A 27,937-nucleotide genomic window follows, 5' to 3' on the forward strand; every position below is an offset into this window, starting at 1 on the left:
TTTTTGAATGTAGGTGAAATAATTTCTTAATCTCTACAGCCAGTCATCATATTTCTTAAATTAATATGTTTTATCTGATGCAATATTTATTTTGTCACCTAATTATTTGGCCTATTGTAACATTGACCAAAATAGTCTGGTGAAATCACACTTAAAAATTTAATTTTTTATTATTTGATATTATTACTATCTTATTCAGGGAATAAGAAAATGCTTACCATAAACTCTGGTGATAACAATGGAGGATATCCTGTCACATATCTCCAACAACTTCAAAACCACTACTTCTGGATTGCTTCTTCCTCTAAAATTAGCCTTGAGAACTTCTGTTTCAGTACATGTGGAGGGGGAAACCTGCGTGTTTAATTTCTTTGCCTACAATTAACACAAATATGACCTTCCTCTAGAAATCTTCAAAGATATCTCTACATTTCTGCCCTAAATATACGTACAAAAAATAGGCATTTAGAAGGACGTCCTCCACTGTACACCCGATAATAGTGCTTCATAGGTGTCTAAATTAAACAGTTGTTTTGTGATCCAAGTACGAGATTATAGGATAAGCCAGGCACCTGCCTTTCCTTACTTATTTAAATGAGAAATGTTTGTCTCTAAAGGACCACCCACAGCAATAATTGTAAATGTGCTTTCTCATTCTGGTCTAGATTTTTTAATTTCGTATTTTCCTCTCTGATTTGCTTATGAAGGTCAGTGGAGGTGGCAAACATTTTGTTTCCTCACCCACCCCCCACCCCGCTGTCTTTCTCTGATTACTTGATGATTCATATATTTCATGCTTTTATCTAGGGTTTTTTTTGGTTATTTCCTGTCCTGCCAACAGCATTTTATTTCTATGGAGCCATAAACCAATGTGATGTTAGTTAATGCTGGGCTTAGCTCATTTCTAACTCCCTCTGAAAAATGCTTCTTTCATGTCTCTTTAAAATATTTTTTGTTCTCTGTTTTTAACAGTGGAATCTAACAAGTTCTGTGTTGCTTCTTGTGGCCCATATAGTTGTACAGAAGTTGACCCTCAGTGCCTTTGGATTTATCCCCTCTAAAGGCTTTTCATTGTTCTGTTAGTTTTTTATTGTCTTTTTTAGCCAGTACATTCTACATCATGATCTTTATGGTAAACAGTATCCTAGTAACAGAAGTAATTGGTTGCTGAACTCAGAAAAAAATAGTAGCTTGCATTATATTTCCAACAAAGAGCAAGAGTGGAGGAGGGCTTACACACATCTGATGGATACAGCCTGAAATTATAGAATGGAAAAGGTTGGAAACACCTGGCATTTAAAACATATATATTTGTTTGTTTGTTTGTTTGTTTTAAAAAGTAAAATAGTGTATATGACTCGGTCTGTGTATCTTCTGTTGGTGAAGGGTCTCACTCTGCAAAGTTCCTGAACAAAGTGGGATGATGATGACACCTCAAGTGCAAGCCTGTGTTCAAATGCCTTGCTGAAGGATCTTTCTGCTCATATTCTTACTAGATATGTACCTAGTCATGTGATAATACAGAATATTAAAAAATAAAATCCATTAAGGTGCTGCAACTAGTCTTATACCCAATATAATGCAGGGTAAACATTTTTAACTTAAGAAACAAACTGTAAAAATGCTTAGCAGATGGAACCCTAAAATAATTTTTCATGCATAATTCAGAGAAGTCTATTTGTTTGCTTGGCTAAGAATTATTTCTGAAGAGAGAAGAAGATGGAAAATGTATGATATGCATATAACAATGTAAACTTTCTAACATGGCAGGTGAACATTCACTAGAATAAAGATTGACAGTTGTATATTAAATGTCATGACTTTTTTCCAGAAGTTGAGCAGTATTCTTTGAGTCAAGTTCTTTCAACACAATCATAATTGAAGTTAACAGAAAATGTAAATTGGAAAAGATCTTAATTTACTGTTGGCAAAACTCTATTCTAATTGAAATATCTCACCCTAGAAAAATAATTAAAATGTTGGCATATGAAATTATTAATATGACCTTAAAACCAAATTGTTTGACCTGTATAATGATGATACTTCTTTTAAATACTTTCAATAAGATATTTCTGCACTGATTTTCAGAGCATGGTAGAGGCAAAAAGAACTAAAGGTCAGAGCCAAAAAAAAAAGCAAACAAACAGGTAGACAAAGAAGCTTAGCATTTCAAAAAGTGCTTTAAGTGAAGCTTAGGCATTTAGTTGCAAGATTCTGCTTGTGAAAATCTCCATTTGGGTACTTGTTGAGAGCATTTAAATTTCATACATGCCTCACTTTTTAAAAAAGATTTTAAAGATTCCAGGAGACAGAAATGAGATTTAACTCCCTAAATGAAGATGCCTTGAAATGTATGCTGTTTATACTGGTTATCCTATATCTTTCTTTTTTTTTTTTAATCTATGAAAAAGCAAAAAAAAAAAAAAAAAGTGTTCTTAGGCATTACTGCTACAATCTTCACAAAGCTATACAGGCTAGGCTGGACACATCTCGTTTTTCTCTTTCCTAGTAGAAATGGAGGAGAGCTCAGCTCTAGACTCTCCCTCATTGTAGATGTATGAAATTCAATAAGATAAATCTCAGACGTATAACTACGCTTCTACCTGCAGCGATTTCTAAATCCTTCTGGAGCCAGGGAATACATCCTCCCTACAACATCTAAGGACTCTGATCCTACTTTCAGAGCACTCCTGGCAACCCAAGAATGAGGTTCTTCCTGCACAAGCACATTTTTCATTCAAACTCTGGGATCAAAGACAACAGATAATTCTTTCGAGCCTTCCCTCCTCAACATTTTTTTTAAGTAGGACATGCAGTTTAAACAAAGCATCTCTAAGCAGCTAGCTGGGTGTGAGAAGAGGGTGGGCAAGGAGAAGGGCACTTTCCACCCTTTCTGTTCAAGCTTTGTCACTCTTCAGGAAAGACTCCTAGATTCACTGGGTCAGAGAGCAAATAATAGTGACAGAAAGTGACTTTGTAGCCTTAAGTTATGTCCCTCTCTGCTCCAGAGGCAATCTGCGTACCTCGTGATTAAAAATACTTAATCGGTCCTGAAGTTTCATAGCAAAGCTGTCATCACAACCCAGGTAAGTGCCCTTACCGCTAGGAAATATTACCCTCTTCCTGATTCCCTGCATTTGTAATTGTTTACTACTCAGTGGCACAGTTTCAACCAGAAGATGAGGAGTGATTTTTTTCATTCCCAGCCTGTGCACTTTCCTAGATCTTAATTTCATCTCTCAACCTCTTATTAACATTTTTGCCTCCTCTAAACTGGCTTGTAGATGCATGCTCTGATGAACTTCACAGTCTTCTTAATAACTAACTAACTAAATTATGCACCATCTGTGGTTGTCCATGCCCATTCGGTGCATGGACTCTGTACCTTCTCCTCTAGCAGAGCAAGACCAGCCAGTATGCAATGAGAGCATGGCTGGGGCCACATCTGGTGTCAGAAGATGGAAAGCAAGTCCAAGGCCCCAGTCTGCAAACATATTCTGAGTCCCGTAAAGGGCTTCCGTATTCCACCCTTTTCCTCCCTATGTATTCCTTTGGCTTTGTCAGTCTAGTGTAACTACACAGGGTCCTTTCAGGAAAACTGAAGGTTCAGCACCCTGAGAATCAATTGACTGAAAGTTTAAGCTACAGCTTGTTAGATGGTTGGTGCCTTACAAGTCTTGGATCAACAGAGACTTACTAGTGGCAACATTTCAATGAACAGCAAAAATTCTCCTCTGGCCTGCATTGCTATCAAGACATAAGAGGAACTTTGGCTTAATCAGATACAATGAGAGAGTCCTGCAACATTGCTGCCTTTCTACAGGTTTATCAAAGACAGTTTTGTGGATGTAGATTGTTTCTTGCATGAAAAGAGGTTGTTATACCATTAGACCAAAGTGATCATCCATTAAGATCCAGAACCTGGCATTAATCTGTGGAGGCCGCAGTCTGGATTTCAATGGCCAATCACCTTGATTCATCTCATGGTGTAAAAACCTTTCATGCAAAGAAAGTGTTCACATTTTCATAAAACAGTCTTAGTAAATCTGACAAGCCAACTTTTAAAATTGAAATTACATTCTCCAACATAGGTCTGGAGACCAGAAAGGAGACATACAAGAAATACCTGAAATTGAGCACAGGTTTAAAATGTGAAGATGACATCCCCCTACACAGTCTGTTACTGAGTGCTTAAAAACTGATGGGCAAAACTAAGTGTCTGCAGCATTCATTTAGTGCACATTAATACAGCTGTCCGAGCTCTAGCAAAAGACTTTTATCATTAATTTCCAGAAAGGGCAGAATGCCATCTAGCTGCTAGGGATGGCCTCTTGAGACTGAATTTTGTTGAAAGATAATCAAAGAGGGCTGTCATTCAGTAGCATAAATCGTAGTATCAGAGAGGACTTCCCTTTATTTTCAGTAAGTATCATAGGGGAGAAGGATGGGGCAAGAAGCAGCTCTTTTTGCAGAATAATATGCCCTTTAAAAGCTTTGTGAGTAATGACATGTCACTGGATGACTGTGCTTTTCATGTGCATTGGACAGGGAGGTGTTAGGATCTAAAATTCCTATTCTAACAATCTTCCTGGAGCTTAAACAGTTATCCAGACAGTGGCATTAATCCATTACTTCCCAGTACATTACATATGACCAGGCAGGGTTGACAATTACAAATCAATCAGCGCATTTTCCTAAACTTGAATATTTGGTCTGTTTGGCAGAAGGAGGTATAACATAGAAGATGAAAATGAGGAAAAAATGAAAGATGTTCTCACACATGGTACAAACTTCTACTGTTCTTTTTATCACTATCAGCACAGGCAAACCATTTTTAAAGTTGTGGGTTTTTTTTCTTTATAGCTTGGTTTTCCATTTTGTGAGCAATGAAGACCATATTAAGTTACTCCCTTGCAGCCCAGCTCCAGTCCATAAGGCTTTTGAGATGCTTTCTGTCTAATCTTTTGTAATAAATATTGCTACCCAAAGCAACTTCATATCAAATTCTCTTAAAATAAGTGACACAATGAAGACCTCTGCCTTATAATTTCAACTGTTTCCCAGTATTTTTCACATAAATCAGATAGAATAAAATATTATCTGCATAAAAAGGCTTTATTATTAGATAACTGTAGAATAAACAGTGTTGGAGGGCTTTTTGTAACTGAGCTGACCATATATGCTGAATCTATTTTCTTCAAATATAGTTTTCTTTTTGGAGGAAAATACATGTGGCACCATTGTTTTATAGGTAAGACTAACATTAATCTACATAGTGAATCTAGTATGATTTATATTACAGGAATGTTTTTTAAGTATTCAGGAGATGTTGTATAAGCATTGCAAAACCTATAATCCACATCCTGCGAGGTCTGCAATGTTTCATAACTTTGATGGTACAAAGAGAGATGTGAGGATAATCAAGCCAGTTTTTATCTTACCAGCCAGCATAGTGCAAGCTTCAGTGGGAGTCTGGAATTCAGCATCTTCCCATATGTGTAAGAAACCTTCAGTTGCTGAACCTTTTGCTGGCACAAGCTAACTTTTCTCAGTACTGAACTAGTAAGTTAAAGCCATTGTGGGTAGTCTTAGAAGCAATTTGCAACACCGTTTGCTGTATAGATGAAGGTTTAGGCAGATTCTTATTGTAAATAGAAGCTACCAAGAATACCAAAAAAATTTGGAAAAGCCATATAATCTATCAGGGTGTTTCCAGGACTCCTTGAATTATTTCCAGGTTTAGCAGCCTGTAAAACTGGGAGTCTCTAGAGCCTTGCTCAGGTCTTCTGGTCTTCCAGAGAACAAAATGCATGACTGTTGCTGTCTTAGACCCAGAGCTTCAGATTATGATCTGTCACCTACTGAATAATGATTCAGGAGTAGCCTCCTTTGCTGTTTTACTCAAAGACAAGGGGTTCTGCATCCTGTGGGGCCCCAGCAAATTTCCATCTGACAGCCTGGCACTGAAGGATACTGCTGGAGAATACACTGCAGCCCAGCTGGTGGCAGAGGTGACCTCATTCCTCCTGGTCACCTGCAGTCCCTGACAGACCCAGAGGAACCAGCAATTCTTAAGCCTCTGTCTTCAGGTTGGAGATAACCTCCAGAATCCTTTTGCTCCCTGGTGGTTCATAGTGCAGAGTGTGGCTGTGCCAGCCTTTCCTCCCGCCCACACAGCAGCCGCTCTGCTTGCAGTGACCTGGGCAGGGTGGGCTCTGACTAAAAATGAGCTTCTCAGAGCATATTTCAGATGCTGCACGGGCAACGTGTCCTGGTTTCAGCTGGGACAGAGTTAATTTTCTTGTTAGCAGCTGGTGCAGTGCTGTGTTTTGGATTTGGTGTGAGAACAATGTTATAGCACACTGATGGTTTTAGTTGTTGCTGGATGATGGTTATACGAAGTCAAGGACTTTTCCGTTCCTTGGGCCCTGCCAGCGAGAGGGCTGGAGGGGCACGGGGAACTGGGAGGGGACACAGCCAGGACAGCTTACCTGAACTGGGCAAAGAGGTATTCCATACCATATGATGTCACGCTGAGTATATAAACTGGGGGAAGAATAAGGAAGGGGGTACATCCAACATTATGGTGTTTGTCTTCCCAAGTAACTATTGAGCGTGATGGAGCCCGGCTTTGCTGGAGATGGCTGAACACCTGTCTGCCCATGGGATGCAGAGAATTAATTCCTTGTTTTGCTTTGCTTGCATGTGTGGCTTTTGCTTTACCTATTAAAATTGTTCTTAAATCAACCCTCGAGTTTTACATTCCTTTCCGATTCTCCTCCCCGCCCCTCTGGGTGAGGGGGAGTGAGTGAGTGGCTGCGTGGGGCTTGGCTACCAGCCGGGGTTAAACCACAACACAATGCCACAGGAAAGGTAAACGACAGAGAAGATGAAAAGGTCTGTCTTATGCACAAAACTATCATGTCCTAATGTAAGTCAAAACCCGCTATGTTTTAACACATGTACTCTATTAGAACATAGGATTTTTGTAGCTATGCTTGCCCTCTTTTCCTTTTTCCATTTGCTCCTATACCAGGTGACATCTCATGTGAAATTTTCTACATTGTCCACACATCTGAACCCAGATCTCACATTACTACAATGTGAAATCAACTATTGCTGGCAAGTGATGATCCTCACTGAGCTGTAAAGGATACAGACCGTATTCACTTAGTTCTCTGCAAACTTTCTGTTGGATTTCAGTGAGCTAACACCTATCTTCAGAGGCCCATATTTCCTTTTTCTTTTTTTTTTTTCTTTTTCTGATACAGTCATCTGAGGCAAGTCAGGACATCTCTATTTTTAAGAGCCAGGAACCTGTGACATCCACTCCCTGGGGGGAAATATTATTTAAGTAATTCCATGTAGTCTCCAATGTCTACTAAAAGAGAGAGTAAATATAATTAGAAATATATGACTATCTTTCTGTGACTCCCCAGTGCGCATATTTTTTAGCCATCTGTTCCCGCTCCTCCAGGCCCTGATCCCACACGGGCTAAACAGTAAGCACAGATCCTATCTGCAAACCTGAAGGGTATCTTATACTTCCTAGTATAGAGGGATCTTCTACATCCTAGTTTTCCAGCTCTTAAAGCATACCTTCTATAGAGAAGGTGTCTTATTGACTAGAAAGTTCACCTTTACCAGGTTACCACTTAGAGCATTTTTTTGTTTTTTTCAGTATTGTCAACAGTTAAAGAAATACCATTATCCTTCTGTGGGTGCAGAGGAGGAACTGAGAACAGAGCTAAATTACTTGCTCTTGCCCTTACAGGGACTCTGTCACAAACTAGGACACAGTTAAATGATACTGTAAAGGAATACACTTCCCTCTGAAGCTTAATTCACAGTTTAAACCGACATATTCACAAACAGGGACCATGTTACAATACCAATGCTCATTAAATGGCAGCTTGAAAGTTACTGCCAAAGTACCAGAGCAGCATGTTCTCCTTGAGCATCCTTTGTCAATAAATTGTGAATCACATACATCCCTTCAATAACCTGTTGTGAAAACAAAAATCTTTTCCTTATTAGATCAGGTGGTGCCATTACAAAAATAGTGTACAATGCTTCTCATTTTGTTTTGCAGATAAACAAGACTACTTTAATTACCATGATCTGACATGCCATCTCCAGAACAGAAGGCACAGTACTGAAAGGTCTAATACATTTGCAATACAGGGAAGGTTTATTTTAGTCCTTAAATGGAATGGCTTTAACATAAAGTATGAAAAATACTGCCCTATTCTTAATAGAATCTTTCTTGAAGGAACAATTGTAAAAATGGATTTCAGATTTTACTGCTTAAGTCAAAATATTAAATGCTGCAATAAATTATATTTTGGAAAATACAAAGCTTTTGCCACAAACAAGAAGCAACTCTTATTATTCAGGGTATTCAGGATGTCTTGGGTGTGTTTTCATGTTTTAGATTTCATAATGCAAAGCTAATCCTTGCTAGCCCTTAAGTAAGTAGGACATTAGCAGAGTCAAGGAACCCTAAGAGTAAAATCTTCTCGCAAAGACCACTTTTCATTTTCTGACTAGGGAAGAATTAGCCATAGCGATCAATATGACAAGCAAACAGGAGGACTAAGTGGCAAAGAAATAGGTGGAAAAGTATTTGAGGGGTGTGGACATTTCAAGAAAGGAGATTAGAGAGATGGCACCAAAAGCCAAGGAGGTTACAAAGGAAAGGCTATATTCAGGCAAGAAGAAATCAGAGCAACAGACAAATCATCATTTTTTGATAGTTCAGTCAGGCAGCATGGAACAGCTGTTCTGCCTAACAGAACAAACATTTTTTACACCTGCAGAAAGACAACATAGCATCTTCTTGTTGAAAAGAAGTAGATATGGATGTCCTTGAGAATATAAATTGAGATCCCTGTAAGGTCACAACCCAGCAAACCATCAGAACAAAACAGATTCAATGACACCAAACACCTTGTCTGAGTTACTGCCGTACACACAATACACAACATATTTTTGCTCATATGCTTCATCAGGAGTATTTGCTTGAAAAGTTTTGTGTAAGCTGCAGCAGAGCTGCGGCAGGTGGAGAGAGCACCCCCACACCATGGTTCTCAGTGCAGATGGCCACTGCCTGGGCTGCCTACCTGCTGCAGGGGGTGGCACGCAGGCACCAGCGCCATGTCCCAAGGGGTTCTTGGGCCACGTGGTGACAACCAAGTTTGGGATGTACGGATCCTGCCATGATGTCAAGAGGCAGCCACTATCACTAGAAGAGTACTTACATTCAAACTGCTGGCATCTTTCTTCCCAGGTTTATGTAGTACATTTAGTGATTAAATAAAGCAAAGAGCAAATTATGCCACGTGAATGGCCACCAGACAGCTTTTCAGGTACAGTATAAACTGTCCTGAATGGTTATCAGGGAAACGCCTGGACAGACTAACTTTATCAGCATACACAGGACTTTGCTACCTACAGAGAGCTTGCAGAGCACATACTTAAGATACACAATCATGAATACAAGGTGAAACATCAAAAATAGCACTGCAAGGAAAAAGTACAGCATTTCCCAGGACAAGCATCTGGATAGTGTGGAGAATGAAATGTTGAATGAAACTGCAGCAGAAAAATCAAATAAATCTAGGTTTTGTAGACAGAGAAATATACCATATATCACAATATATTTTTATAGGACAGGCTTCAATAGTTCCCAAGAATCAGGTCACAATCTTAATGTTGACTGACTGAAGCTATTGCATTACTATCATCACAGATCACTTTTGCACCAAACGGATTATAATACATTATAATGTTGGAATTAACTAGTGTTTTCTGATAAGGAACAAGTCACCTTTTATTATCAGGCATCAAATCATTTTAGTATTTTGCTGATATATTCTTCTCTGGTACAATCTGCCAAAGAATATAGTTTGCCTGCCTGCAGAGTGGAAAGAAAATGTGCCTGAATAATATGCAGATAAAAACTGATATAGAAATTAGCCCTGAAGTACTACAGATTTCCCAAGGCCTTGCTAAGAATTCAGTGACAGTTATATTTGGCTTTAAGTGCTCAAGCCCAAGCTTCTTCTCAGAAAATGATAGAACCTATTGAAAGAGCTTAAACGATGGCAAAGATATTTAAAGGAAGACCAAATTTTATTTATTTGTGATGCACATTACATTCATCAATGGAAGAATAGGTATGCTAGGTAGAGAGTGAAAAGTATCTTTGTAGTATCATGTGAATTTGGAACTCAGCTATCAAGTACGGACCAAATCTTTCATTTTAGCAGCTGGGTGGTAACAATAAGGGAGTGTCTGTATCAGGGATTGAAGGATTTGTGGTTTTTGGGATGGTGGTGTATGAATTTGGCTTGCATATATATATATATATGTTTATACACACACACATATATACACATATGGTAAACACTGAAGCACACGATTAGTGCACTTGAAGAGGTTTCTTTTTGAAACAAAATTTGCTGCCATGCAATAGGACACTAGCTAGGGAGCACCATTTTAATGTGGATGGATGGTCTTCCACTACATACTCCCTACATTTTTATGGCAGATACAATGTTAGATCGTTGGCAATCTGTTTATTATTTCATATCCATGATGCTTGTTCACAGTGATGCTCTTGCAGGTCTGCTCTTTACCTATCTATCAGTTACCAAATTACAGTCACGGGTGGACCTCTCAACTGTTATCTCTCTAGTTTAAATTATTTGGTGCTATGTCCTACTAATGGTGTCCCTTAGCAAAAAGGACTGGAAAGTATGCATTTAGTGGTTGTAATTGACAAAAACTATAGGTAAATTTCCTTGCTGTGTAAGAAAAAGGTCAAGCTGAAGATCTAGAAAATTATCTCATCTAGAAAGTGCCTACAGCCTAGCCATTTGTGGATGGCAACATATTTCATACTGATTCTTGTATTACAAAGACAGAGAAGGTGTGCTTGCTCTTCTTCTCTTGGGACATTTTCTTGACTGAAATACTCTTCTGTGTCCTCCTACATAAAACCTTCTGAAGGCTAGTACCACAGTGGTTCAAGTCAGCTACCCACACTCTCTTGTTCCCATTTCTGAAAGGGAATTGCAACTTGTTTATCCCGAATGCACCTCCAGCAGGCTCTCCTCTGAGTCATAATCACAGTAGCAAGACTGAAGAAGAGATGAGCAGCATAGCTGGAGCCATGGCTTCCAGAGAAGGTTGTCCCATGACAGCTGGTCAGGGACAGCATGCAGAGATCTCATGTGGTTGTTTACTGCTAGGTGTACAACCTCGAGGATTTCATAGAAACGGCTCTCCGTTTCTGGAGTCAGTGGGACTTTCTCTTCAGGGTCTCTGGAGAGATCAAATAGCAGTGGGGGATCATGCTGTGTGATGAATCCTCCGTGGCAGAAGCAAACATGAGAATCATAGCAACCATTGGAGTCTTCAGGACTGAAGTTTGGAGTGAAGAAGAAAACTTTCCAGACAGATCCACCTGCAATTTACAGATACAAAACAGCTGGTGACAAAAGGACAAACTAAAAGTCCTCTAGTCTTAGGCAACTGTAATTTACATCATGGGAAATCAGTCGTGTGGTACAACCTCACTCTGTACAGAAATTGCAATATACTGAAAGAGTAAAACAAAAGTCATCAAAACAAAAATAAGCAAAACACATCAATTTTCATGCTACACATATTGATGAAATAATTACGATCGTTTCATTCTCTTGAAAGAATTCTGATTAACTAAATCATAGAAGACTTAAAAGGACTTTGTGTTTTTACATAAACTGTTGTAGGAAGATTTGCATAAATATTTACTAAGCCATTGCAATGTCCTCTTCAAGACTTACTAAAATGTTCCTTTGCCTCTTGACCACATCCAGATATTGTTGGGCCATATCTACTTTTTGGTTTGCTAATCAAAACAACTTCATCTTTACCTTTTTCTCTCTTGCTCTCTTTGTTGTACTAACCCATTGCATTCTGCCCCACGCCTTCGTTGTAAACAACTGGAGACAGAGTTTCTTGTTTTATTAAATGTGATGACATGAAAACATATAATGGATGCTAAATTTCTGACTTAGGCCTCCAGATTTTTTTTTTATAAAAATAAATCATTGTTATAATAGTACAATTTTTAGGTGACACTCTGCTTTGTAAAATGGGAGCCAAAGGTTTTTATTTATATATTGGTCATTCTCTCTTGGCTTAATTTTCTGTGTACAGAAATTGAACTATCTGCACAAGTGTAACTTCAATATTTTCACTGTTTAAAAATACTAATTACTTCCTGGATTATGAATAAGCAGATACCACTTGTTTCCTTCAAGAAGCACTCTTGAAAAGAAGGTACACCAGAGAATCTGAAAATACTTAACAAGAAAAGAGTAAACAAAAAATGGCTACTATTTTCCTCAAGTATCACAGAACAGGGAAAGCAGGAACAGACAGGCACTTGCAGGGGAGTACATCGTCCCCCCACAGCCAGGGAAGCATACCCTTCTCCAGACATGGACCGAAGAATAATTGATGGGCATAAAAAAATCTGTACTTTATTCTTAATAGAAGTAGGATACTAAAAAGCTGAGGTCCATGATGTCACACTACCTACCAACTTGAGTGTGTACAGACATCAGGAATACATACTCATCAGTAATTTACATTCCTTAGTACCCTGTTACAAAAACACATGTTTTATATTATGTCAATTTTTTTTAAATATTGGGGGGGAAACTCTTTTTGGTATTTTGTTCAATTTTTTTAAGTTCACAGAAAGCTTGTTAACTCAGTAACAGATTGTCACAGATTTATATGCACTACAGTGGTTAATATTCATTAATCGATTCATCAATTCAGCAGAAAGGAAAGCACTAGAAAACGTGGGAAGAGCAAAGACGAGCTGGTACATGCCATGCTGTAACTATACCACAGTCATTTTTTAATGATAAAAACAGGTTTAAAGAAAGAAATGTTTCAGGGGAATAAAGAGTCACAGGCTGCAGTTCCAATCTATAGCATGAATTTAAAGGACAGGAGATGACCTTAAATTCTTTACAGCTTCTTCTGTCCCACAGCATTTTTTACATTGTAAGAGATTTTACCTTTAGGAAGCAATTCAATGACAGATCCTGCAGACTTCCAGTTCACTTAGTCCGCACTTAAATCAGGGTCGGAGGGGTGATGGTTATTACACACAATAGACTGGAGAACCCTCTGAATGTTTCTTGGAAGTCAGCAAAGGGGAAGGAGATTTAAAGGCTGAGAGTGACTTGCTGGCACAGACAATAAGGAGGTGGCAAGTGTTAAAAGGCTTTGGCTGTGTACAGCAGCAATGGGTCTTACTGGGGAAGAGGAGAGAAGAGGAGAGGAGAGGGGAAGGTAGCATTTTTTCATGTACCTTTCCAATAATGTTTTGAAAGGTTGGTTTGATACTTGAATTCTTTGCTGTTTTCTCAGAATTAAAATAACCAAAATCTAACACTCCCCCATAAATTTCTTTGAACTTATGCACAGAACATTTCCCAGAGCAGAAATATGCCTCTCATTTACTGAGAACTAGAATTTACATTCTGGGAAGGTATGTAATTCTATACTAAGCATTCCTCCAGGCTCTTTAAAAGTGTTTAATTGGAAAGATGGACAATGAAGAACATAAAAGGCCAAAGGGCTTTATTAATCAGTGCACTGTGTGCTTTTGCAGACCATGCAACATTTGCCCCACCTGAGAATTTTATCCAGGGCACTATAACACCCTGATAGAAGAAGAAGAGCAGAAAAAATTATATAGCTATTAAAATGTCAGCTAAAAGAAATTCCAGTAAGGCCATGCACATGAGAACTTTGTGGTCAAGCTGTCTTACCACACATCCATCTTTGATGGCACACTTGTGCTGAATGACATTGAAAAGACATTTTCAGCCAACATTTTTTGGTGTTGGGCACTGTAGCACTAGGCTGGTTCAAGGGCTTACAGATAGCAACATAAAGTTGGGATTCTGAATTAACGCAAGTCAGTAGAAGCAGCTCATATAGTTTAGACACAGGGAAAAGAAAGAAATAAGAAAATTGTGCCATGATTTTTTTTCCCACCACAGAATAAAGAATTGTTCAGGTTTGACTATATACAGAGCATATGGCATGTTGCAAAGTCATGCATGGGGCTGGGGACAAGGCATGGGCAACATCACATCATGTCCAAATCACATTGCTAGGGTTTTGAAGAGTTGATGCTAGTTTATCAGCTATGTAGCTACATAACGTCATGATCATACTGTGCAAAACAGGGAGCTTTGGGAGAGCAAAGACTGTTACTGTGCAATATCAGTCTGTTGCACCGTAACTGCTTCAGCAAGGATCAGGAACTTCACATGGTGTTGGAGGAACAGCAGAGCAGACTTTAACTGCTGATTTCCTAAGCATTATAAAAACTAAAGCGTTATCTGTCAGCATCTGTGGCTGTGGAGCAGCCAGTGTAAAATATTAGGGGACATAAAGAGCCATCAGACTTCTCATCTCTAAAGCTGATGAACTGTATAAGCCTCAATATCAGAGAGAGCTCTCTCCCAGTGTCTCTCAGCTGACATAAAATCTCATTTTGTCAGAGGGTTAACTACAAGGATCAAGTTAATCTCTTGGTAATTAACGATACCTTTGTTCTGCAAAGCATCTGGATAGCAAACTCTCTTTATATAAAAAGATAACTACATGTCTCTTCCTTAGTGAAGTTAGTAGTAAAGTCGTCAGGGCTGCCCCACAGACAAGTATATCAGGTCCCTTCTAAAACAGCAGGCAAGTTCTAAGCCTGCAGCTCCCTTAAAGATCCTGTCCCAATGCTTAACAGCTACTTTATTTAGCATCCACTTTTACTGCAGTTCTCCAGCTCTCTAAATTGTCCAACAACTTAACCTATTCAGGTCTCAGAATACCTCTTTCCTTCACATGTTAAGAAAAACAAAACTACAGAAGTTGTACATCTAAACAGTCTCAAATTAAGTAGGTTGCAATTAGTTCAAGCAAATCTGCTATGAACATAATTGTTCACAGTTCAATCTCCTTAACAGACTTCTCTTCTGTTTTATTATCCTTCACCCATCTATTTATCCTCTCATACTCATACAGGCAACCGTAGTTCCAACAGACAGGTAAACAGCCATGAGATTAAAAAACAGTTTATCAGTAAGATATATTAACATTTCCTAAGTGAAGTGACACACTGGATAGGGATGTTATTTCTGTTACAATAGCTCTGTTCTTCATCACTGATGGCTAAACAGTGTTTTCTGATAAGCAGTTCTTGAAGTGAATAGAAACTATTGCCGTGTTACTGCCTGGACCTCATTTTTACTGAATGTAATCTATGACAGTAGCTTTATAGGTTTGCTGCTACTGTCATCTCCTTTGTTCATATTATTTTGTTTCTTCTTTCTCTAGAAGAACAAGGTAAACAAGTCCGTTGTTCACTGTAAACGGGGAAACTGGTTTCTCCTTGACTTCAGATGCCTTTGAGCATAACCCTTCAGGTGTAGCATACCGATGTAATTTGCCTACAGACTTTTCCTGTATCTCAAGTGCACTCTGCAGCCATTGTCAGCTCCCACACTCCAACTCACGATTCTCAGTGTTTCTACAGAGTAGCAGGTGAAAGCTGCAACTCACTTGAAAATTGCATTCTTCAGATAACTCTCATTACTAGATTTAATCTTTTGTTCCTGTTCCCTATATATGTAGAATCATCTAGAATTGTTAGGTTCTATGCTAATCTTATATAGACATCACATACGTGTATGTATTTAGCTCTTCAACAATTTAACAATTTAGAAAAGGTTTTGGTTGCAAAATTATTGTAAAACTATATATAGCACATAGAAAATACACATATTATTTTTATGACTATGTGCATTCCTCAAACAGCTAATAAAAATCTGCTATTTCAAAATGTGTAACTATTGTTCTTTCAGTGAAAACTTGTATTTTTGATACTTGCTTTAGTATCAGAGTATCTCAGGATGTTATATTGTTACTTCAGTCAAGAGACAGCACATTATGTCCCAGTGTAGGTGGGGAATAACTGAGTGATATTCAAAGACATAATGTTAGTTTATGAGAATCAGTTGTTGCTAGAAGAGGTTTGCATAAAGTACTGTGCAGAACATAAGAGTATTTGAGGCAAAACCATGAAAAAGACCAGCAGGAACAGTGATTTTAGAATCTTAAGAGTAGAAACTGCAGTGTTAAGTATCCTTTAAAACAGAAAGGATTACACATTGGTGGACATCTAATAGTCACAACGAACTGTTAGAGGAAAAATACAAGACAGTGAAAAACCATGCTCAGCTACTGAAATCTCATGACTGAGCTCCTTATCTAGATTAAGTGCTGTGATACGAGAAGCTTCCACTCAATTCTGTTCAAAAGCCTAGCTGCTGAATGGTAGCAGCTGACAAAGAATTCTTTTCCTGAATACTTCATCATCATCTTCAAAAAGAATTGACTGATTGCTTACAGCGTTTTCTTTTCTTAGTTGAAGAAAGTCCCAAATGGGAACAATCTGTGGGTATGGAAACTATGCTGCCAAAATAGGGAGTGCTATAATGCAGTGTTATGCCTTGGATTTGGAAGTCTTAGTTAAGAGCAACATGGAAGAATACATGTTGCTCTGGAAAAAAAACTCCATCCATAGTTATTTGATGCACATAATCCAGATGCTTGCTAAAGATTTGCCTGAAGAATCTATTTACTTGCTGAATGGTCCATATGATTTTCAGTTTATCCAAGCAGCAGCATGCTGAAGACAGAGTAGAATGTTGGTTCAAAAAAAAATTGGTCCAAATGTTGACACAAAATTATTGGTCATATCCAACCTATATTCAAAAGTCCTTGAAAACAGAAAAGCTGTCTTTTATTGCTTTTGAGAGACATGCTATTGATTTGCATGTACTGGTTTTCCACTGAAGTCAGTAACAGACGGCAGTTAGGAACTGAAGGAGCAACACACTTAAGAATGTGTGTCATAGCCACTTTGTCAAGGATGACAAAACCCAAAAAGAAATTTATTCAGAATTGTGTCTTGTCTTTTGTCTTTTCTGTCCTTCAAAAATGGATTTTATCATCAGAAAATAAATTGACAATCATTACTGTCTTGCGTGAAGTGGATACAATCATTCTGAGTGAAAACAGATCTGCAAGATTCAGAAAGCAATTTTCCTGATCCTGAGCAAATGTAAAAGACAAAGATGCAAAGAAAGTCCTAAGCAACTTCTCCAAATATTTTCAGACAACTTCAAAGCAACCAAAACCATCCCCAGGAATCTGTTCATAAATTATTTCCTCCAGCCATTTTTTGAAATTTGGATGTCAAAAAAACCCTTGTCACACAGTACTAATAAAGCATTCCAAATCATTAATCTGAAAATTGAAAGTGTGCTTAATCTTTAAATAGCAAGAAGTGCATCTAAAACCAAAGAACTAACTATGCAAAATTACTTCAAAGGTGAAAAGTAGAAATTTTGTAAAAGCAGTAGCCTGGAATTTTGCGCAATGCCAAACAATACTGACTATTCATTCATTTTACTGTAAAAAGTTGAGGACAAAGGTGAATTACACTTTCTTACAGGTGTCACAGATACTTGATTTTTTTTCCAACTTTTAAAAAGCTAATAGGGCTTTTTAAAAGCTGATAGGATACTTAGGAAATCTGAAAAAAAAAGTTTGAAAATCGAATCAGGTGTAAATAATAACATAGCAAAGGGGTTTGTTTCATCAGAATGAAAAATCTGAGTTAAGAAAGAAACCATTTCTAAGTGATATGGTGCAAAAATCTCAGTATCAGACAGCCTTAAATATTAAAAAAAAATATCTGAATGACTGAACTTTTGGTTTTATTGTATTATAATACGTGTAGTTTAGCATCTGAAATACAGTATTTTTTTCTCCCACTGTTAGAAAATGCATCTCTTTGCCAGAATCTGAAACTAGCAAAAGATTACAAATGGTTTTAAACTTTGGGGTGAATAGCTGAAAGTAAATAGGAATTTTCATCCTTTGTTTTTATTAGAGAGAAAAGTTGGAAAAATTGTTCAGCTATTAAGCCAATTAGAACTACAAAAAAGGAAATGACATGACAACTTGAGGGTGTGCTAATATCCGGCATTTCAGACGGATATTGAGCCTTGAAGTGCATAGAAAAAGTTTAAACCTATTTCATTACAGCTCTTATGAGCCTATCATTTGGAACCAACACATTTAAGGAAATGGAAAGCAGAAGTTTCCTGAAGGACTGTGATGCAGAATAAAGTTATCAATGGATGTACGTTCAAACAATGCAAAGTCCTTCAAAATCCTGAATTGAACCTAACCACCAAAAGTACTTATCACAAGATGTTCTCTTAAAGATGATCAGCAGGGTTTCTTACATAAACTCACTTCCAAGCAAATTTCTAGAAGTCTCTGTTCTGTTTTCATGTGGATATCCTCAAGGTTAAGGTCTTCCAGAGGAATTCAGCAGCCTGCCAGTTTGGACCTTTATGCAACAATCAATCTTCATTCCACAGTTCTCCAGTCAGCACGAATGATTGAGTTGGAAGAGAAGAGTTTTAGCAAAGCAATGGGAATATTTTCTTGCCTTGGTGGTATGCAGAATGGATGCAGAGATCTTCAGCTATTCTCCAGATGACAGTAAGTGATGGCAAAGAGAAAGAACCTTGCCTCTCTCCTAATCTCCAGCTTAAGGAATGCATGCGTGCAACAAAGTGAAAAACATGCTTTACCCTTTTGAAGTGCCACAACCTGCTAAAATCTCCTTCCCGCTAGAAACAAGAACACAGAAGGGTCTCCTGGAGCTGCAGATGAGATGAATGCATTTTAACTGTTCCTTCTGTAGGACTTTAATGGAGAGGTCAGCATGATTTTGATGAAAGGTTACTTCAGGTCTGACACTCAATTAATACAAAATCATTTTGACTAGGAAACTATATTCAATCATGCCTGAAGTAATCCAAATAATCAAGTTTTTTTGAGTTTTGTTTGTTAGTTTGGGAGAATGGCATGTTGGATTGGTGTACAAGAGGTTTGGCTTGTGCCTTCCACATTGAAGCCACCCCTGCCCCTTAGTTTGCAATCTAAATCAGGAGAAAAGGAAGTGAAATAAGAAAAAAACAAAACAAAACAAACAAACAAAAAAACCCAACAACAAAGAAAAAGAAGAGAAGGTCTCTATTTCATTTGAACTTAACCAATTGGACTAGGAAGTTAAGTTTATGTTCCTAGGATGATTAGGAATAGGGTAAATATTTTTTTAAAAAGGACAGGATTTAATTTTTTTCCCCCTTCCCTTTATTTCTCTCTCTCTCCTAGAGTAAGCAGGGGAATGCTGGTAGGGAGTGCAGTACTGCAAGTCCCGGGGTATAAATAGCACTGCCTGAGCCTAACAATAACTCTGCTGCCACTGTCACAGAGCAGAGCAGAGGCAAGAAAATATTGTAACAGTATTTGTCACGTTTGTCAGGGGAAACACTTTTGTACCTGAAATACTGTTAGCAGAAATGTGTATCAGTTGATTAGGTCAATTTTCTTGAGCTTGATATAAACAGTTTTGTGGTGTCTATTCAAGCTAGAAATGCTCTTCTCCCTTTCAGCAGCTATGTTATTTCACACTTACCAAATAATATGCCCATACTGTGTCACCCAAATTCAGCTGCAGCTGCTCTGATATAAGGATCAAGATAGCAAATTAAAATACTTAATGAGATAGTTTAGGTAAATGATACTTGATGCTTATTCTGCTTCCTCCAGCTGTTGGGGTTGAAACACTGAACACAAACAAGGGATCTGGGAGACGATTTGGGATTTCTGGAGGCTTTTCGTGATTGTGGTGCCTCTATTAAAATGGGCAAGACCACGGAGAGAGAGAGAGGAAAAAAAACCACAAGGGGGCAAACAAAGAGTGAAGTCGATGTTCACAAAGTGATCTGGGAAGCAGGGGAAATAAAATATCTTTGATAATCAAGTAGATTAAAAAATTGTAATGGACTTCAGCGAGAAACAGTAATGAGTGACTCAGATGTTTCATGCAGTGTAAAAACATATGTCTTGATATCATTAAAGAAGAAAACAAGGAGCAAAGAAAGAAGCTAAAAAGATCTTAAAAAAAAACAAAACCAAAACAACTTCCCTGCACTCCCCACTTCTAAGCTGAGGGAATTCTCTAGACAGAACAGTGGAAGTGAAGGAACTTGTGAAACTAAAAACAGAAAAGGTAAGCGACAGGGGTTGCAGAAGGGAAAGACTCACACAAGGGTTTGTTCATTTAAGAGGATCACAAGAAGATTTACTAACAGTGAGACTAGAAGCTCAGAAATGGGGAGGGAAATGGAATAAAGATGGGAAAAGGATGAAGATAAGGTAAAAGAACACAGTTCAGAGGGGAGAAAGGGGCTGCTCTTTGTCCAACAAAAACATGATGTAAGTAACCTGAAGACTCAGGAGTTATTAGTGAAGGAAAAGTGAATTTTATCCTGTGACCTACATATTGTGAATTAGATACCTGATGCTATTTAAGTCTTACATGTAATTGTGCAGTTTTTCATGTATGGTGACCCTCAAAACCAGTAAGTGGTCTGCAGCACTTGCCTTCTACTGTTGAGAAAATCTCAAGAAAAAAATCTTTCCTGTAGACTGTAACATGCACAACTGTAAATATCAGTAAAAGATATGTCTATGTATCTATGGGAACTTGTTACTTATTGTTGCAAGTTTCTGTACAATTTATTTAAAAGATTACTTTGCCTCTGTGTCTTGATATTCAGACAAAGGCCGGTGACAAGGAATGAGGTTCAATAAGACTTAATGAAGTTTATAAAGTGATTTTGTGGAAGGAGACCTATGCCTTTACATGAAGAGCTGCCCCAACCACCAATAACAACTATAGGAAAAGAATAAAAAGATTCTCAGAGAGTTGATAGCTAACTGACAAGTTAAATGACTGTTTTAGTCTTGTGTTAAAAGGAAAATTGAACAAGCAAAGCAAGTGCACTTTCTTAATTAGGTTTTAAAGATCTTTATGCCAGTGTAACTTAAATCAGGATCTGTATCTCATCCATGTTTTTCTTTTCTGACCATTCTTGTCAGTTCTTTCATGACACTGATGCATGGATAAAATGTCACTCTGTACTGCAAAACCAATTCACTCTTTGTATTTTACTATACAGTCTAACCTGGGTATCTTATTTTTTGCGTATATGTAGACAGGTCCTTATTTGAACCTCTGCTGATTTAAAAGAAAAATGACACCAATTAAATGACATGATCCTAAAATTCCTAGTCAACTTCATAAGACTCCCATAGTGTCATTCCTGACACTTAGCAAAATAACAATGTTTCTCACATCGTGAAAAAGGTGGCAAAGTATTTCTAATTTTAAGTTCAAGGTACTGAGTAGGATTTATTGTTCATTGCTATGCTGCTGCTTACTATGCAATCTGACAGTCTGGTCACCTCACCTAATTTTGGATCACTGCAATGTGGAGGTTTTTCTGCCACCTATTTACCAGCCTATAGTGATCTGCTTCTTACCTGTGTTAGAAGTCTCTGGATGGCCCGAGGTTGTAGCCTTTCCTGCAGCTCTGTGCTCCCATCAGCTCCTGCTCCTGACGACTCCCTGGATGGACCTTGAACCTGAATCACCACTTTGCCTAGCCTGGGACTATTAGTGGACCCCGTTGTCAGTACCCAGCTCTGCTCACTCTGCTTGGGTGCTAGAAGACGTTGCTCTGTCAGTAAAGGCACAGGCAGTGCTGGGACTCACTTCTTTTTTGAGTGAATTCTCACCCCAAGTTAGAGTCAAACTTCTTGTCTCTCCAACATTCTCTAGTCCATCTTTAACTTTGCTTTCTAAGATCAAGTATCAGTCTTCAAGGTGCTGCTGCTTATGGAAGATACCACAGTGTTGACAGGTGGTGAGTTAAACATCTCTCAAGCATATATATTAACTGATGTGGCCAGAAAATAGAGAGAGGTTTTCCTTCCTTGTTCATATATGTTACTGATGTATACTGTTTTTAATGACCCTTACTCATCTTGAATGATCGTTCAATGACCTTTGAAATATAATCACTAGCTGCAGTACATCTGCATTGACTCTGCTTGTGATGCCTGTATCTTTCTCATATTAATGTATTCAGTTTCCTCTGTTCCAGTTGTAGCAAATAAGAACTAAAGCTCACTTCAGATATTTCAAATTAATTTTATTTTTGTCATCTAATTCATCCCCCTGCCACTGCACAATTGTTCCCTACAATGTACTTTTTAAGAGATCTCTTGACGGATGGAGTCTTCTATTGTAACTTTTGTGCTACTATCATCCATTTCCTTTATTGTGGAAGACAAAGAAATTTTATTGGCACACTCTTTTCACTTAGTGTTTTATCTACTAACTTTTTCAAATAAAAATCCTTCACATACTTTTGCTGGAGTTTAAACAAAGATTTTGGAGCAGATGATTGTCTCAGAGTTCATTTGGGTTGCTCCATCTCTCAATTACTTGTTGCATTGTCTGTTCTAAATTGCACTTCTACGCCTTTTGTAAAGTTGTGGTGCACTGAAGTGAATGTTAAAATCCCTGTGAATTTAGTGAGAGGATGATTCCATCTCGTTTGCCTCCAGTTCAACAAAGTATTTCCACTTAGCTTAAGAATACAAATAATAACCCCATGCTTAAATGTAGCAAAGTACAATGTCATCGCTGACCGAAGATGCTGTGTGCTCAACTAGCTGTTTAAACAAGGATCTACCTATGCACCTCAACTCCCATCAAGTCTCCTACTTCAAACTAAGTGATTATTCTTTTGGTGATATGTGCTGTTGCGTAATAAAACCTGTTTATTTCTTTGCTACACTGATACTGATGTATACACTGTCAGTGATTTATTTAATGTTGTCTCAAGGTCTATAGGAAGAAGAAACCTGAATCAAGTTTTACCAAGTAAGACAAGTGTCCTGCTCACTGGACAACTCTACCTTGTAGAAAAATCAGTGTTCAGCATTCAGATCTTACCTCCCTGAAGATTAAACTCATGTCTGCTCTGCAACATCCTATATCTCCAAACATAATTCCTCACTCAACATCCCCTCAGTAAAATCTTGTTGCTTTTTCCCTTCCGGAATATACATGGACATGTATACATTGCATCCTACTTAGTGTATCCAGGTAAGCTGAAGTGTTCTTGAGCTCCGTGGTGCATGGACCTGGGTGTAGTATTTGAACAAAGCCTTTCCACACCTCTTGAGCCTGCTGGAGAGATTCAACAGCATAGAATAGTCCTACACAACGTCCAGAGCGCTCAGCTGAGATGTAATCAGCCATGGAGTAAGATCTTAAACTAGAAGAAAGCAGCAATGGAGCTGGGAAACTCCAGCCATTGTCCTTCATTGTCTGCATTTTATCTCCTTAAACTTTTATGTGTAAGAAAAATTGCTAGGACTTCAGGCAATGTTTGATTTCTCTCCTAAAAATGACTACAATCCAGATTCTAACTTAAAACTTCTAGCCAATGATTTTCATGGGCCACAAAGTGGGGGGAAGGAGGATGTTGGGTTTTTTTTACCATGATACATGAGTGACAAAATTAATTCCATTTCATTTTTTCCCTCTAATGTCTGAAGCACAGTTGAAGGAGGGTAGGTAGACCACTGCTGCAAATGATGCAGTAAACGCGATGTTTATTCGCTTTGGCTTGATCTCCTATTTTTAACTACTTATATAATTCAAGATAATAATTCTAGTGTGCCTCAAAATATCTTTCAAGTGGACATTTATGTCTCAAACTTAGTCCAACATTTATTATTATTTATTGTGGCACCATGAGGTCCAGGTTTTGTTATGCAAGACAGTTACAAAGATGAGTTAAACAAAGCTTCATCCTTGAGCATGAAATCCTACACCTTTTTACTGGTCTAAGAGTATGTTCCTATGGACTATAGTTTACTTTAAGGGCTTTAGCCCATTATTTTAGGAAGTAATATAAATAAATAGAATATAAACCAGCTTGAAGTCTAAAGTCATTCAGTTACACATTGTACTTCCTCAAAACTACTGAAAGTGCTTTTGGCATTACATTACAAGATATAAATTTTATATATGCCCTCCTTCCTCACTGCAGTTAAAAGTGATGACAGCACTCAAAGGATATTGTGAAATACAAACATCTGCATACTGGTAGTTGTTTTTTGGCTTTTGAAGCTTACATTCAATTTTTAATTCCTAGTTCTGCAAACTCAGTTTTCATCTCTCAATTTTAGCTGGTTTCTTTGCCAAAACACTCTTTAAAGATCTGTGACAATAGTAATGGTAACAAGAAACACCAGGAAATGTTTTTCTATTATATTCACTACCACGTCTCCTTTCTCTAAGCATTTTTATGCTATTCACAAGGAAAGTAACCATATACATATTCCTCATCTGTTGCAATGGAAAAGAAAATGGATTACATAAACGATTTTCGGATGTAAACCAGGTCTGGTTTAGCATTCAGCAGTGGTTTGCAATAATCCATTCTGCTTCATACTATAGGGCGTTGCACACTGACAGACTTTTACCAGAACCTCAGCCTAGTGATTAATTAAAGCATACAAATTCAGGCAATTTTTACAGGGTTGCTTAATTTTCTCTTACAGTTCCAAAGATGCTTCTAACTGGCTGGCATTCACACTGAACATGCCCAAGATAAAACTCTGGTTTTTTACTAACACCGAGTTAGTATTCCCAATTGAGTTCTTAGCGCTTACACTGTGTAGACTTACCCAAAAAGGAACCTGAAATTCAGTTAGTATTAGAGATTAGGAATTTTTCCAGTCAAACTGCATTCAAATGGAAGTCAGGCCAGGCAAATGGACTCGGTAAACAATTTTACTATTACCCAGGTCCTCACCTTCACTTTGAAAAGTTTTCCTGTCTTGCTGAATCTCACAGGTCTGACTAGTTTTAACTTCAGCACTTTCAATCACTGCTTTCTTCTTGTCTGTCTAACATAAAAAGACCAAAAAGCTAAATGTAAAAAAGGTTGCCTGCTTCCGCAACTATCTCCCCAAGAACAGTTCAGAATTTGTCAGAGGAGGAATAAGATGCCCCTATACAGACATATTACACACCCATGCAGATCCTTGGATGACCAAGAATGCAGATAATTTAAGATTTCCTAAAGGTTCTTTGCTACCTGCCTAAGACACAATGTGTTCTCATACACCTTGTCCTAATATGTAGCAACGGAAATACAAAATCTAACAATGAATAGTGGCAAGGATTTGAGGTCAATGTAGTCCACAGAGTGAACAAATTGCTTGAAATTGGTTAGGAAAGACCAAGTATAATTGTCATGGGAACTTTTTCTTGTGTGTCTAGGCAGAAACTGCATTGACAGGCTCAGCCAAGCAATGAGGTTTACATGTCAATGAGATACAAACCTGTTGCTGACTCTTCCATGCCACAGCAATAACATGGATTTATCAGGCTTTACAATATTAAGAAATACTTAGTAAGGAACACTAGGGCTGTTATGCATGTAGACACTGCCCTTGTTAGCTGTAATCATTTGCCAACACCTTATGTTTGAGCAGTATCCACTAACGGAATAATCCTTTGTAGCATTCAAATTATATATACTTAATTTTCTAGCTTCATTATGAGTTAACAATCTATAAATGCCTTCACATTTAAGATGTGTTAGAGACACTGTAAAATGTTGACTTTTGCATATTTTCTATCTTCAAAATATGAACATTTCTCTTGTCTACTTATAATTGGATTAAATGCCTTGAAAGACATATACTCAAAAATATTCTGTGAAATACAAGTAGTACATTTACTTTTCTTTAGCTCAACCTGCTAATTGCTAAATATTCAAATATACTTCTCAGAACTTAGGGGTTTTTTGCTTTCTTCCCCCCAAAAAATAACCCCAAAACCCCTAAACCTCAGTATGTGGTAACTATTTAAAAGTACTGGAAGAAATTAGAACACTTTCTAACTGCAGATCTGAAATACTTCGGCATATGAAAGGGGGCGAAAAAGGAGGCCTTTGATAATTCTCAGTATCTACAGGCATTGTATAATCTATTCAGTATCAAGTTCCAAAATCCAGTTAAAGCATTTCACAGCACCTTTTCTTGAGTATTACAGCCTCACTGTGACCACCAGTATGGTTTTCTAAGACAGCCTGGTATTTGTAGCTACTTGGCATTCCTGAGATCACCAGAACTTCTAAATGACTTAGCAGGTTTGCTAGGGCAGAGCTGAATGAAGTGAAGCAGATGAACAACCTGTACTCTTGTACAATTTTTTGCAATTCCCAGTTGCTTTTCTATCCACTGACTGACTATGTTTCCATTGGCCATGAAACTAAAACTAAGACATTTGTGTTCAGTAATTTTTTGCTAAGACAACCCTGTTCATACACTTTGCAAGATTTTTGGAAGGATAAACCTGCAAACTGCCAAAGTATGATATTGAATAGAATAATCTAGTTGTAAAAAAAAACTGTAAATGTTGTTAATGTTGATAAATTCAAATATCATATTCTATTTCAAATATCATAATTCATTTTTTCATAATTGATTTCATTTTATTACAATCCATATTTGAAGTACCATAATGTATTTTCTAACAGCTAAAGAATGCATCCGATTACCAACATATTTTCCATAAGAGAAGGACAAAAATAGAGAACGAAAATCAAAATAATGTATGAAGCTTCAAAGTTTTCCTTCAAATTTTAAAAGTGAGCAATGCAAACAGGACTCCACACAGAATTCTGTGTGCTCTCTGTAGCTGTTTGTTGTGTTTTTTTTTTAAAAAAGTAATCAGTTATTCAAGCCCTCAATTTCAGCATGACACAACAGCTTCATTTTCTTCTCTCCCTCATTTGCCTGATTCTAGCTTTGGTGTTCTTATGCTGACCAGCTCTGTTAGGATAAATTCCTCCAAATTATAATTAGGTTTTGTAGCAAATTTCAAGCTTTTATGGCAAAACTTCTCTCTCACAGCACAATTCAAACAATTTTCACTTCTGTGAAACATATGTTCCTCCTCATATTTACACATAAGCTCATGCCTTCACAGCATACATACAAAAAAAAGAAAAAAAAGTTTTGTTTATCTTTGGCTTTCTTCTAAGTTGCTTTTTGAAAACTGACCTGAACACTCATGGGCTCCAGCTGTTTCTGAATCATAAAGAAGATATATGCTCTTAGAGCCTCTGGCTACAGCTGAAAATTGGCTTTAGTAGCAATTGCATTGTTTTCAGAATCCAAAAATCATTGTCAACTATAAATACTATAATCAATCTACCAAGCAGTATTATAGAACTGTCATTATTATCCTATATAGGTGCAACTCATAACTTTAAAATTTATTATAATACTTCTGAATGAAAATTAAGTTTGAGGATTAGGCTTTGAGAAAGACAATAAAAACATGATATCCTAGAGTGCACCTGATACAGACAAAGAGATGGGAAGAGCTTTCATGCAAAAAGCATTGTTCTAGCTTCTACCTTGGGTATGCTGCATGAAACAGAGGGAAATGCTACAGCAAATTCCATTTTTATATAAATGCCTTAATATCCACCGTCTACATGCTGTGTGCAGGAACTGCATTTTCCCTTAATGCAACTTAACCATGTTTAGGAAAAAAAAGTAACAGCTAATTAAAAGCAAACATCAGTGTAATTGCAACAAATATCTGTTTGCTAGGCTGAATGTTGGGATAATTGAGAGATGAAGAAAAGTAAAGAAAATGCATGAAAGGGCCTCCATGGCCAGCTGTAGGAAAGAGAGTGGACTAAGATCCCAGTGGGACTAAAGAATTTGCAGTTCTAAGAAACTGTAGCCATGAAGAACTACTGAGTCCAAATTTTAATGTTTTCCACAGCACTGTAGAACTGGAATAAAATGTATTCAGAAGAAACAT

At 37.6% G+C, this 27,937-nt stretch overlaps 1 protein-coding gene across 10 annotated transcripts in view; it reads right to left on the bottom strand.

The window, feature by feature from the left end:
- Nucleotides 1–8,168: 8,168 nt before the first annotated feature.
- The window catches only part of STS (steroid sulfatase), a 118,400-nt gene continuing 98,631 nt past the window's right edge, over nucleotides 8,169–27,937 (bottom strand). For all 10 annotated transcript variants that reach the window (XM_040582799.1, XM_040582795.1, XM_040582794.1 and 7 more), the window contains one exon: nucleotides 8,169–11,470. In XM_040582799.1, coding sequence (XP_040438733.1) covers nucleotides 11,088–11,470 — 383 coding nt within the window. In that variant the 3' untranslated portion in view covers nucleotides 8,169–11,087. The remainder of the gene's footprint in view (nucleotides 11,471–27,937) is intronic.

Source organism: Falco naumanni, chromosome 2, assembly GCF_017639655.2.
Source record: "Falco naumanni isolate bFalNau1 chromosome 2, bFalNau1.pat, whole genome shotgun sequence".
Taxonomy (NCBI): Eukaryota; Metazoa; Chordata; class Aves; order Falconiformes; family Falconidae; genus Falco; species Falco naumanni.